Source organism: Poromitra crassiceps (assembly GCF_964638095.1).
Source record: "Poromitra crassiceps genome assembly, chromosome: 19".
Taxonomy (NCBI): domain Eukaryota; kingdom Metazoa; phylum Chordata; class Actinopteri; order Beryciformes; family Melamphaidae; genus Poromitra; species Poromitra crassiceps.
Window position 1 is genome coordinate 1,193,681 of NC_139646.1, and position 12,164 is coordinate 1,205,844.

The 12,164-nt window shown below is 42.3% G+C and overlaps 1 protein-coding gene across 1 annotated transcript in view; it reads left to right on the top strand.

Annotated features, from left to right (window-relative positions):
- Positions 1-11,837, top strand: part of nomo (nodal modulator) — a 39,968-nt gene extending 28,131 nt beyond the window's left edge. Inside the window, exons 22-31 of the mRNA XM_083655553.1 lie at positions 29-155; positions 2,452-2,565; positions 2,738-2,865; positions 5,094-5,235; positions 5,426-5,509; positions 9,081-9,191; positions 9,363-9,464; positions 9,763-9,882; positions 10,053-10,145; positions 10,780-11,837. Coding sequence (XP_083511679.1) covers positions 29-155; positions 2,452-2,565; positions 2,738-2,865; positions 5,094-5,235; positions 5,426-5,509; positions 9,081-9,191; positions 9,363-9,464; positions 9,763-9,882; positions 10,053-10,145; positions 10,780-10,911 — 1,153 coding nt within the window. The 3' untranslated portion in view covers positions 10,912-11,837. The remainder of the gene's footprint in view (positions 1-28; positions 156-2,451; positions 2,566-2,737; positions 2,866-5,093; positions 5,236-5,425; positions 5,510-9,080; positions 9,192-9,362; positions 9,465-9,762; positions 9,883-10,052; positions 10,146-10,779) is intronic.
- Positions 11,838-12,164: the final 327 nt, after the last annotated feature.

A 12,164-nucleotide genomic window follows, 5' to 3' on the forward strand; every position in this document is an offset into this window, starting at 1 on the left:
GTAAACACCTCATTGCTCTTCCATCCAGTGTGGGCCCACTCCACAGTGACCGGCAGTATGACATCAGTGCGAGCAAGGAGGGCTTTGTCCTGAGCCCAGTGGAGGGAACCCAGGGAGACTTCAAGGCTTTCGCCCTGGCTGGGGTCACCTTCAAGGTAGATCACACACATGACCATTCACACTCAAACAGAGACAGTATGTACATATCAACACAACTCTTTGTGTGTGTATGTGTGTAATGCCTTTTTTACATCAAAAGTCCCACTAGTACCTGTGTTTTTATTACCCAGGAAAGCAGCAGGGGGTAGCAGCAGCAGCAGCAGCAGCATCGCCTTTTAAACTTTTATATCGCACTCTCAACCCGCGTTTCTCCAGCGCTGCGGGCTGTCTCTTCCCCCTCCCTTTTCCCTTCTTCTCTCATGACTGAACAAAAACTACCGTAAATGGAAACTTCTGGGTAAAAAAATTCAAACTAATGTCATTTAAACAAGTAAATAGCCTCACTGATGCACGTTGGAGGAGAAAAAGGTGTTTCAACAAACGAAGAAGCAAACATTGTATCAAAATACTCGTTTTGATGTTAAGAATACATAATTGTGAAACTGGCTTTAAAGCATTACTCAAAATGTGAACGTTACAACGAGGGCTTTATTTTGAAAGAGCTAAAGAGGACAACCTACTTACACTCTGGCTCACTTGACGCAGTCTATGCACCTGGGGCTGGCTGGGCTGTGTGGGGTGCATGACGAGAGACACTTTTTTTCTCCGTCAATGTAAAGTAATTAAGTATTAAGAAAACTGAATTTCAGCCTGGGAGAATCACTGAATCTCTACTGACTCACAGTGGAAAAGGGGCGGCAACTCAGGAGGACGAGAAGCAAGGTCAGAAAATCACGCATTGGACCACCGCCAAGATTTATATCTCCGTGGCGTGCACATAGACTGTAAAATAAGGGCGTGCAGTGCCGTCGCGTAAAAACCCACCTAACTTGCAGGGTCGCTCTATCGGCTAAACGGCCCGGCTTGGAAACTTTTAGACTGAAGAAAATGCCACTAGTTTGTGGATATTAGTGGGATTTTTGGCCAGTCTAAAAGGGGCTTAACTGACACAGTAGCCGGCACATCCCAAAATTCACCAGCCACTTTCACTGCTTTATATCGATTGTAATCATTAAGCTGGTGCCCTTATCCAGAGCATCTTACAATGTTAGTTATTTTCTCATACAGTACTTACTAATACTTAGACGGCACGGTGGCTCAGTGGTTAGCACTGTCCTGGGTTCGAAACCCCAGTCCCTCCCAGGTCCTTTCTGTGTGGAGTTTGCATGTTCTCCCCGTGTTCGTGTGGGTTTTCTCCGGGTGCTCCGGTTTCCTCCCACCATCAAAGACATGTATGTTAGGGTTAAAGACTCCTGTCAGTGCCCCTGACCAAGTTGGTCTCCGGGCGCTGCACAGTGGCTGCCCACTGCTCCCAGTTCTAGGAAGGTTCCTAGTAGAGGAGGGGTCAAATGCAGAGGATGAATTTCCCCATGGGGATAAATAATAGGGGTGTCAAAAATAATCGATTATAAGATGCATCGCGATGTGGACGTGCACGATTCTGCATCAATTCACAAATGTCAAAAATCGATTATTAAAAAAAAAAAAATAATAATCAAATAAAATATAATGGAAGTACATGCAGTTGTTTATTTTAATTATGGATCATAGTACAATGCAATTCCAAATGCACTTTTATTTTAAAAGTAGCCACACAGTGAGAAAAAAGAAAGTGAGAAAAAATAAATCATGTATTGCGGAAAAAAGTGATGCATCGATTGAAGATGCATCGAGATGCATCGATAATCGTACTCGAATCGAATCGTAGCCCTCTGAATTGTAATCGAATCGAATCGTGAGGCCAGTGAAGATTCACAGCCCTAATAAAGGATAACACCTTAACTTATACATTAAGACCAGTTATTCCCACAATGTTGCCATCATGGTGGACTTTTAAGATTAGTCCGCACTTGTTTTGCCTTGGCCACAAAGGACATTATGACCTTTTATTGTGTGGTTTGGGTTAAGTTTAGTCCAGTCTCACCAACAGTTATTTCAAATATGTCTATTTTTCAAATTAGGCCAGTTTTTGACACGCCCTTCTAGTGTGGGATGGTGGACAACCTTATTTATACAGTCCATGTGGACAACTCCAATCAATCTAATTCAACTCATTGTACAAATACAGCAAAATTCTGAAACTAGTAATAGCAAAGAAGAATCAACTATGAGAGAAAGGGGGAAAATGAGGGACAATAGAGTTAAGTATAGAAAGAAAAATGTTTCATTTGTTTAGGTTGTGAGTTCAGGGAGATTCATGTTTTTGTGAGTTTGGGTCTGTCCACTGGTGTTATTTGTCCCCAGCCATCATGAGATCTTTCTCTCACCCTCTCCCTCCTTTTTGTCCTATAGATCAGGTCGGAGGAAGGCCAGCCGCTGTCAGGCGTCCTCCTGTCTCTGAGTGGCGGCCAGTTCCGCTCCAACCTACTGACCCAGGAGAGTGGCCTCCTCACCTTCAACAACCTGGTAAGAAACAGCATTGCCTCCATCGCCCAGATCACACAGTTGAGTAAAGAGCTTATTGTAGGAATGCTTTGACCTCTGTTGAGCTCCAGCTGGTGTATATTTTTTTTCTGCATTCCATTGGAGATAATCACTCTTTTTCTCTCATTCTCTTTCTCTCTCTCTGTTTGCTCAGAGTCCGGGTCAGTACTACTTCAAGCCCATGATGAAGGAGTTCCGCTTTGAGCCGGCGTCTCAGATGATCACAGTGGAGGAGGGCCAGAACCTCAGTATCGATATCACTGGCGTTAAGACCGCATACAGGTACCGGACTGTCACGTGGACCAGCACAAACTCTAATAAATAATACAATAAAGCATACAGGAAAAATCGTCCTCAGCATCTACAGTACATTATAACTGTTTTATAATTTTATAATTTTCTATTGAATCCTTTTATTATTTTATTATTTTATTCTATTATTATTTTAAATTTTTCATTTCAATAATGCACTTTACCATTTTTCTTTAAACGTGATCATGCTGTGGTCTTCTATTTTATTGGTTTTATTATCAATTGTTTTAATTTGTAAGCCACTTTTGCACAGTAGCATAGATCACTTTATCTAGTCTCCCGCCCATTTCTTTGCACATGTCATCTTTTTATCCTCAGTGCAATTCTTTATTATATGGGTCTTTTTCCTTTGACGGGTCAGTTTGCAATATAATTCCATGCACTTCATATGTAAGGAGCATTTCTTCACGAAAAAAATGTGTAGACCTTTGTTGTTGTTCCTGTTATGTTATTTTGTCATTTTGTGTTGTCTTCTTTTTTATGATGCAGCTGTATGTAGCACTGTTGTCCAAGACAAATTTCCTCTCGGGGACAATAAAGTATATCCTGATCCTGATCCTGATCCACTTATCACTTATCAACAGTGTTGGGCAAGTTACTTTCAAAATGTAATATACTACATATTACTAGTTACTTTCATTTGAAAGTAATAAGTTACTTTACAATATTAATGTCTGTGTAGAGTAACTCATTACTTATTACACTACTTTTGCATTACTTTCACCAAAATAACTGCAGTAGCAGAATGACATTGGCGCCCCGGAACCATCCCGAAAAATAATTTAAACTGTCTTGAAGTCAGTGTAAACCATCCAAAATTCTAAATGTTATCCTTTTCCTTTGTTATTGTCATCTATAGTGGTTATTTGCATAAAAACACACAGTTTGATTATGAAATGATTTAAATACTGTAAAATACCAATTAGAAGCCGACTTCCAAATTGCCGCGGCTCCCATATATAAGCGGGGTCTGGATACATATTTTGTACATAAAAGCAGGTTCCAATTTGACGCCCGGTTAGTTTTTTCAATGTTTTCTTTTTACCTTTGCGACATCCTGTTGAATGCATCTCCCAAACACAACGAAGAAGAAAAATCGGATGAAGAAGACGAACAACGAGGAAACGAGGAACAACGAGGAAAAAAAACACATGCACGAAACTTGCTGATCAAAATTCGTTTTCCGTCAACATCTGATGATTCTGAAAATTGTGTAGGCATTTCCTGAAGATTTTTATACACTAAAACCGACATCTCTGGTGTAATAATTATTTTGAGAAATGTGCCTATGGTATGTTTCCCTGCCAGCGGGCATAGAAGTCGGCTTCTAATTGGTATTTCACGGCACTTTCACATGTGCGCTACTGAAGAGGGTAGGCTCCGTGAGTGATGAACTTTTAAAAAATTCGTTTTCCAGCAACACCTGACAGTTATGAAAATTGTGTAGGCATTTTCTGAAGATTTTTGTAGGCCTACAAATCCGACATATCTGATTGAAAAATGTGAGTAGCCTATGATAGGCTATAATGTTTCCCCTGCCAGGGGAGGAGGCAGCGCATGCAACAAATAATCTGCTCACATGATGATCATGTTCTCTCACCTTCAGCGGAGAAAGTTTAGTGGTAAATACCGGTAGGTCACAGTTCAGCTCAAATTTTATTTGATTTCATGTAGGCTACAGGCCAGAACTGGCATGCAATGTGCTCTGCTGCGCTGAGAGGGAGGCGCGGCTCTCCCCATAGACAAGCAATCGTGTGGGGGGCTGTAGCCAACTGATTAAAATAAATGGTTAAATAAACAATTTCATACTATTTACAATCTTTGCTGAGCAATATTTTTGTACAAAAATAATTAAAGCAGGTCCCAAACTGCCGCAGGTCCCATATTGACGCGGGGTCTGGCTACATATTTTGTCAATTAACGCCCGGGCTAATAATTGGTATTTTACGGTATGTGCTTTGATTAAAAAAAGTAACTCAATTTGTAACTTAAGTTACTTGACAAAGTAACTGGTATAATATTACTGAAATCCTATAAGTAATAAGTTATATTACTGAGTTACTGCTAAAAGTAATATATTACATGTAATATGTTACTTTTGTAATGAGTTACCCCCAACACTGCTTATCAATATAGTCATGTTGATAATGGATCGGCTTCCAGCACGTCTGACCAGTTGTCTTGTCTGGTGTCGTCAGCTGCTACGGAGCGGTGCAGTCGCTGAGCGGTGACGCGGAGAGGGACGTAGCGGTGGAGGCGCTGGGCCAGGGAGAGTGTAGCATCTACAGCGAGGACACCGTCACCGATGAGGAGGGCCGCTTCCGACTCAGGGGTCTGCTGGTGAGCACAACACGGGCTATCGACACGTCACATTGAACCAAAGTGAACTGTACTGTACTGACCTGTCACACCCCCACCCACCATAGATCACCGGGAAGCGGAATGTGCTCTCAAAAGCTGTTTTTTCATCTTCGTAGCATTTTTATTTTCTTCTTCATCAGCTAATTATGACTTTGCTGTTTCCTCACAGCCTGGCTGCAGGTATCAGATCCAGCTGCGAGCTGAAGGGAATGACCACATAGAGAGAGCCCTGCCACAACACAGAGCAATAGAGGTGAGCGGCAACTATGTTACGACTCGTCACTAGCCTCGTCACATGGGCTCTAGACCAGGGCTTCCCAACCTGTTTTGCACCACGGAGCAGTTTAAAATGGAGAATATTGTAGTTAATAGTTAATACATTTGGATATAGTATCAAATGCCCCGGGTGTATTTTCCTCGCATGAAGATAATATGAAAACATTCACTCACCAATGTGTCTCCCACACACACCGCACAGCCTGTGTTTATTTGTTCTCTTCCTCTCTAATGTCTGTGAGATGTTCTGTTTCTTCATATCATTGTGGATGATTGTGGCCACAAGACAGAAATGCGTTGGCAACACTTTATGATTTCTCTTAAGGCTGTTACACATCAAGAGCGATGCGAATATACGGCACGAAATTGCGATGCGAGTTTTGACCCACCTGTCAATCACAGCCACAGATGTGTACACGTCGGAAGCGAATTTCTGAAAAATCGACCGTGGTTCGAAAAAATAAACACCGCAATAACGCTGGGCGAAACTTCGCCGTTGGTATGCACGGTTGCATTGACTGATATAGGTTCGGAAAATATTATTGACGTGCGAATTAATGGCACGAAAAAAACGTGCTCGGTGTGTAAGGACATTTAGTCGTGTGCATTCTGCATTGTAACCTGACATGCAAATTAACGGAAAAAAGCACAATGTTTAATGATCCTCTCATGTGCGCCTGTCTTTTTACTTTTCATTTTCATGCTCCCTCTTAGGGCTGGGCGATAAAACGATGTCGAAAATTTTCACGAAAAAAACAGCCACGATAACGATGATAAATTAATGAGCTGTAATTTCGATAAAAAAAATTCAGTGTTGCGTTCAAAACCCCTCAGAAACATGACCGCAGCTTAGCACAGCAATGCTTATTGTGAATAACGTGTTGTTTTTGGGGGGTATTTGAAGGCAACACTGAGTGGAACCAATGGCATCAATGGAAAATAAACCATGTGATGCACGCGTTTGCGGAAGAATCCCTTCTGCTCAGAGCCTCGCAGTCGGCTGGCTCAAGCCCCCAGGAATAGCGCTGGGCTTTGAAGCCATTTGAACATGCCGGCGAAGCTCTGTATTGCAAGTCACATGACGAAAATTCCCATCCACTTGCATGGGGACTCCGGCAGCTGTTAAACCCAGGGGATTTTTTTCCGGGTGTCACTCAAAGTATAAAACGACTCTTTTAATTATCAACAAATTTTTTATGGGGCATTTCTTTCTTCAGAAGCCACTAAGAGCCGTATACGGGGGTATTTTCTTCTTGTAATACAATCCGTGGGAGGGGTGGGAGACATCATGGAACACGTCATGGCACACATGCGCACTTCGCCTTGGGCTGCATTGTCAGGAAGTAAAACCAGGAAGAAAAAGCCCCCATGATGGCTTCATGCGCCAATGAGCAAGCTCCGTCCGAATGCATGGGTGGGCGTGGCACGTCCCCTATCCAGTTCTTTTAATACATCCATGGGCTGGCTGAGTTGCTCTTACTAACCAGTTAGAGCCTGGCCCGGCAAGAGTAACATAAACAGATGGAATTAAAATATGTCAGGCCGTGGATTTGTACACGGGAGATAAAGCTGCAGCAGACAGTAGTTCTGGTTATGGGTAGCGGTAGCTGGCTGTCATGAATGGTATCAAATTAGCATCTACATCGCGTTAGCTAACGCTAACGTTAGCTTACGCGCTAACGTTAATATCTTCATACTTGACAATCTTGCTAACGTTATGCTATCTGTTAGACCATCTATAGCAGCTATCCGAATAACATTACACATCTATGGTTTAAACAGTCTTTGCTTCCTTTATCAAACCAACAGCAGCTAACTATAGCTGCATAATCAACACCTAGCCTTGGACCAAGACATTCATTGCATTGCAACAGAATAAGCACACCAAAGACCAGTGGTATAAGGGAAAACAAGTAACAAGCATAGAACAATTATATAATAAGATGAAAATGCAAATGGATCAAGTTACATTAAAAAGCCATAAGTGAATAGTATGGACAAACAGATGACTAAATAAAGGGTTATCATTTAATGACAACAATAGCCAATGAGCTGCATTGAGCCTCTCTCATGAGAATACTTTGAATTGAATTCAACTTAATTGTAACCGGTCAGAGATTAATAGAGTCGTATCGAATACATTCTATATCGCTCTGCATTGAATTTTAATTGTGCCCCTAAAATTCTTCATGTGCTTTTTATGTGCAATTAGTATTATTGATAAATTTATATCGTGATAAATATCGACATCGATATAAGAAAACATATCGTGATAAAAAAAAATGCCATATCGCACAGGCCTACTCCCTCTCTTGTGTGTGTGTGTGTGTGTGTGTGTGGGGGGGGGGGGGGGTGCTCGCTCTAACTCTCTTTCTCCCTGCCGAATCGTATTGCTTCCTCGTGGCCCGGCAGCAAATGCTTTGCGGACAGGCACTGGTCAGGGGCCCGGTGGTTGGGAACCCCTGCCCTAGACTACTGTATGTGGAACAAAGCACTGATAATCTAGTTACCTCTGAATTGGCCTTGAGAGTTCATAATCTTCTGTTCAGGTCTTCTAACTGCTCTATTTGCAAAGCACCTTGATATAACTCTTGCTATGATTTAGTGATATATAAATATAAAGGGCAGTTTATAGTACCGTACACGGTAACCACTAGGGCTGTGGCGATTCACTTATCTCCCGATTCGATACTATCACGATTCTTGGGTGCCGATTCGATTTATATTGCGATTCTTAAGTATTGCGATTCTACGATTATTGCGATTCGATATTACGATTTATTGCGATTTTTGTTTATTTTTTTCTTTTATTTTTTCAGTTTGTTTGCTTTTTTACACTAGATTAGAACATGGGAAAAGTTGAATCATACACTAGAGACTGTATATTATATATCATGAGTAGGGCTGGGCGATATAGTTAAAAACAGGGGCGGACTGGGATCATAATTCAGGCCGGGCATTAGATACCAAGCAGGCCAGGCCGATATGGGCCAACGCGCGTGAAATTTGGGCCGTTTGAAGCCAGATTTGGGCCGTTTGAAGTCCAATTTTACAATGAGATGCACCCACTTTAACCCTGAAGTGTAATTATTACCGGTACTTCAGACTAACTAATAAAGTAATAAAACCACTAGTAAACCAGTAGGCGGCGCCTGGCCTGCTGTTCAGTGAGTGGCCTGACTGCAAGCACCCAAAAAAAAAAAAAAAAAAAATAATTTGCGATTATCGATTCTGGAATAAAAGATCGATCCAAAAAATCGTGACATTAAAAATCGCGATACTTAGGTGAATCGATTTTTTCCCCCACCCCTAGTAACCACCGACCATGGCCACCGACTATCATCGATGTCCATTGGGCCCAATGGACATCGCCTCAAATGGATTGAATTGATTGACTTAATGCCACTTAATTCATATGTCATACATTACTTGATCCATGAGTCACATGTTGGATGTTGATTTGGGAATCCAATGCTCCATGTGGACACTAAGCTGCGTGTTGTGTCACCTTAACGATGTGGACACTAAGCTGCGTGTTGTCTTCTCAGGTTGGCAGCAGTGACATTGAGGGGGTCAACATCATCGCCTTCAGGCAGATCAATCAGTTTGACCTGAGCGGGAACGTCATCACCTCACCTGAACACCTGCCAACACTATCGGTAGGACCGGGTGTCTCGTCCCCTCATCCCTGCTTTGGAGGGTTCTCTCTTTATAACTTTCACTTACACCTGCTCATGCTGTTTTATTCCATATCAATGTATTCCTGTATGCAGGAATACTGTGTGATTGTTTTACTACTGTTTGTTTGACTACTTCCCTTCTCTATCCAGGTGAAGCTGTATAAGAGTGACAATCTGGACAACCCCATCAACAGTGTGTCCCTGGGACAGTCTCTCTTCTTCCACTTCCCCCCTTTGGACAGAGATGGAGAGGTATCACTCTGTTACTGAACTGCCCCTCAGGCAACATGGATATAATGAAGCCTGAAATATTAAAACCATCATCTTTGTAGTTGGTTTTTCCCCAGTCATCCTCAGACATTTCCATTGTTTCCCAAAGAAGGACACACATTTATATTCTATTATAGTTGTATGACATCTCCAGACTCCTGCTCATGTAATTTACTCATGTGTGGTGGTGTTAACCCTGACCCAGGACCGAGGACTCAACCCGACTAAGTCTGTCTGTCTGTCTCCTCCCCTCTCCCTCGCTCCTCTCTTCCTTCTCCAGAGCTATGTGCTGATGCTGTACTCCACGCTGTCCCGTTCCCAGTATGACTTCACTCTGCCCCAGGTCTCCTTTACCTCCTCCGGCTACCACAAGCACGTCACACTCACCTTCAACCCCAATGTAAGACACGGGACGCTTTTATACCAAAGCTCTCAGCTGTCAAATATTTCCATATCCACAGTTTGTCTCTTTGAGTTATCACTACCTAGGATCAACTAGGAGATTCCTGCCTCTGGAACTTATGCATGTGTGTGTGTTTTATCATCTTCTTCTTTTTTTGCTGCCCTCAGCGTAAAGTGCCTGACCAGGATATTGCTCAAGGCTCCTACATTGCCCTGCCCCTCACACTGTTACTCCTCTTAGCAGCATACAACCATGAGAAGGTACGTACCTGCGCCACCTCCCGCAGACATGCCATCCTGGTCAAATAGCTTTTCATGCTAAACTTTTCCATTTTCTAATCTTCTTAGATAGGTATCCACCCCACTAGAAAATAACACTGCCATAGCCGAGCCTTACAGCCTTAGCGTTACATTTATGTAAGTTCTGGCTGAAGCAAGTCCCACCTCTCACTCTTTTTGTGTTTATAACATCCGTTAGTTCTTACGCAATAAATCTGCTATATTCATAAACGTCGGACTCATCCACATCAGAACCATGTCCGTCATCGCTGTCTGTAATGTGCTGTTGTCCTGTTGTCTTGTTATCTGTTGTATTATGAACCCTATCATTTCCTGTGCTGTGTACTGTGTCTGTGTACTGTACTTTTCATGTGTGCAAGCAAACCTGTGAAGCCGAAGACAAATTTCCACATTGTGGACAACAATAAATTTAATTTAATTTAATTTAATTAATCACAGCAGGTTTGTCGTGGCCAGTTCAAATGTTTCAAGTCAAAGGTTGTTAGTCCAAAAAAGCATTTGTTTGATACCTCACAATCGACAATTTCATTCAGCCGATCTCAATTTGAAGTGTAAAATGACACTTGAGATTTGACGCGTCTCCTCCGGCCTGCAGGTGATCCCCCTGCTGCTGCAGTTGGTGAACCGTATCCAGGGTGTGAGGAGCATGGCCCAGGCCAGCGGGGACAGTGCTGCTCTGGACGAAGCCAAACGCCAGGCCAAGAGACAGAAGGCCCGGCGTACATGAGAACACAGCCTCAGGTTCAAAGCACGCCCTAGCACACTAGATAGTGCGCCGCCACACCCGACCACAGTACTGCGGCTCAGCCGAGGTCATAGATGTTGGTTCACTTGGTAAACCTCTTATCGTTTGCGTCTGTGTCTGTGGGTTACGGTGGGTGCTAGTGGACTATAAAGATTGCTTAGGTGTGATTTGAAGCTTAGGCCCCAAGTGAACAGGAACCACTCAACGTGCACTACTACCAGCACATCAGCCAATCGGATTCAGTGGACTGACCGCCGATGTTTTACATGACAAGTTGTTTCTTCCGTTTTCTACAGTAGAACCACTCTTGTTGTTCTAAAAACCCTCATTGTCTAACAGAATTGTCAATACTTGTTGTCATCATAGAATATGAGCCATTTTTTATACATTTGTAATTTATCTAGGTCAATTGAAAACTTTTGCTTGGGTTTTGAAAGCACTTAAATGCTTCGATATCGGTCAAACTTTTGAGGACCTTTGCGCACCATGTTAACCATGCATCTCGCCTAACAGCCTCAGGGTCACTTCACTCTCAGTTCAATTCTTCCGATTTTGAAAAGTACAGATTTGTGTTGTAAAAATGATTGATGAGGACTGTTCTTCCAGTAGTATGTGAATTGTAGTTTCAATTTATATTTTGAATTGATTAATCCACCCCACACTGCATTGACTCCTATAGTGCCATCAGGACACACTGGAACTGGACTTCGGACAGCCAAAGAGCCAGAGGTTGACAACCAATAACGTCTTCATATTGCTGTCAGTCATATCAGTTACAGTAAATGTAAAACACTCCTGACTGACTTACTACAATACTATGAATCTATATCTGATGCTCTTTTGCAGGCTGTTTATTTGCAGGCTGTTTAGCGTGATGCAACATTGGCTTCATGTCATTTTGTCTATTTGCTCAGGAAGGTGGTGTGTGTGTGCGGGGGGGGGGGGGGGGGATCATGAATACTGTGTTGGAAGAAGTATGTTTTTGGTAGGGAGCTGTAGGGGATAACTTTGATAGTTGATTAATTTATTATTAACATTTGATGTGAACAGAGTTTGTATGCTAGTGAATTTCCTTTACAAGTGTGGTTGTTTTTGAATGATATTTAGACAAATTTAAAGGAAAATTTCTGTATTTTTCAACCTGGAACCTATTTTCATATTTGTTATGTTTAACCATGTGAGCAGATTCTTTTTTTTTAATTGATGCATTATTGATAAAGATTGCTTCAGTTGCT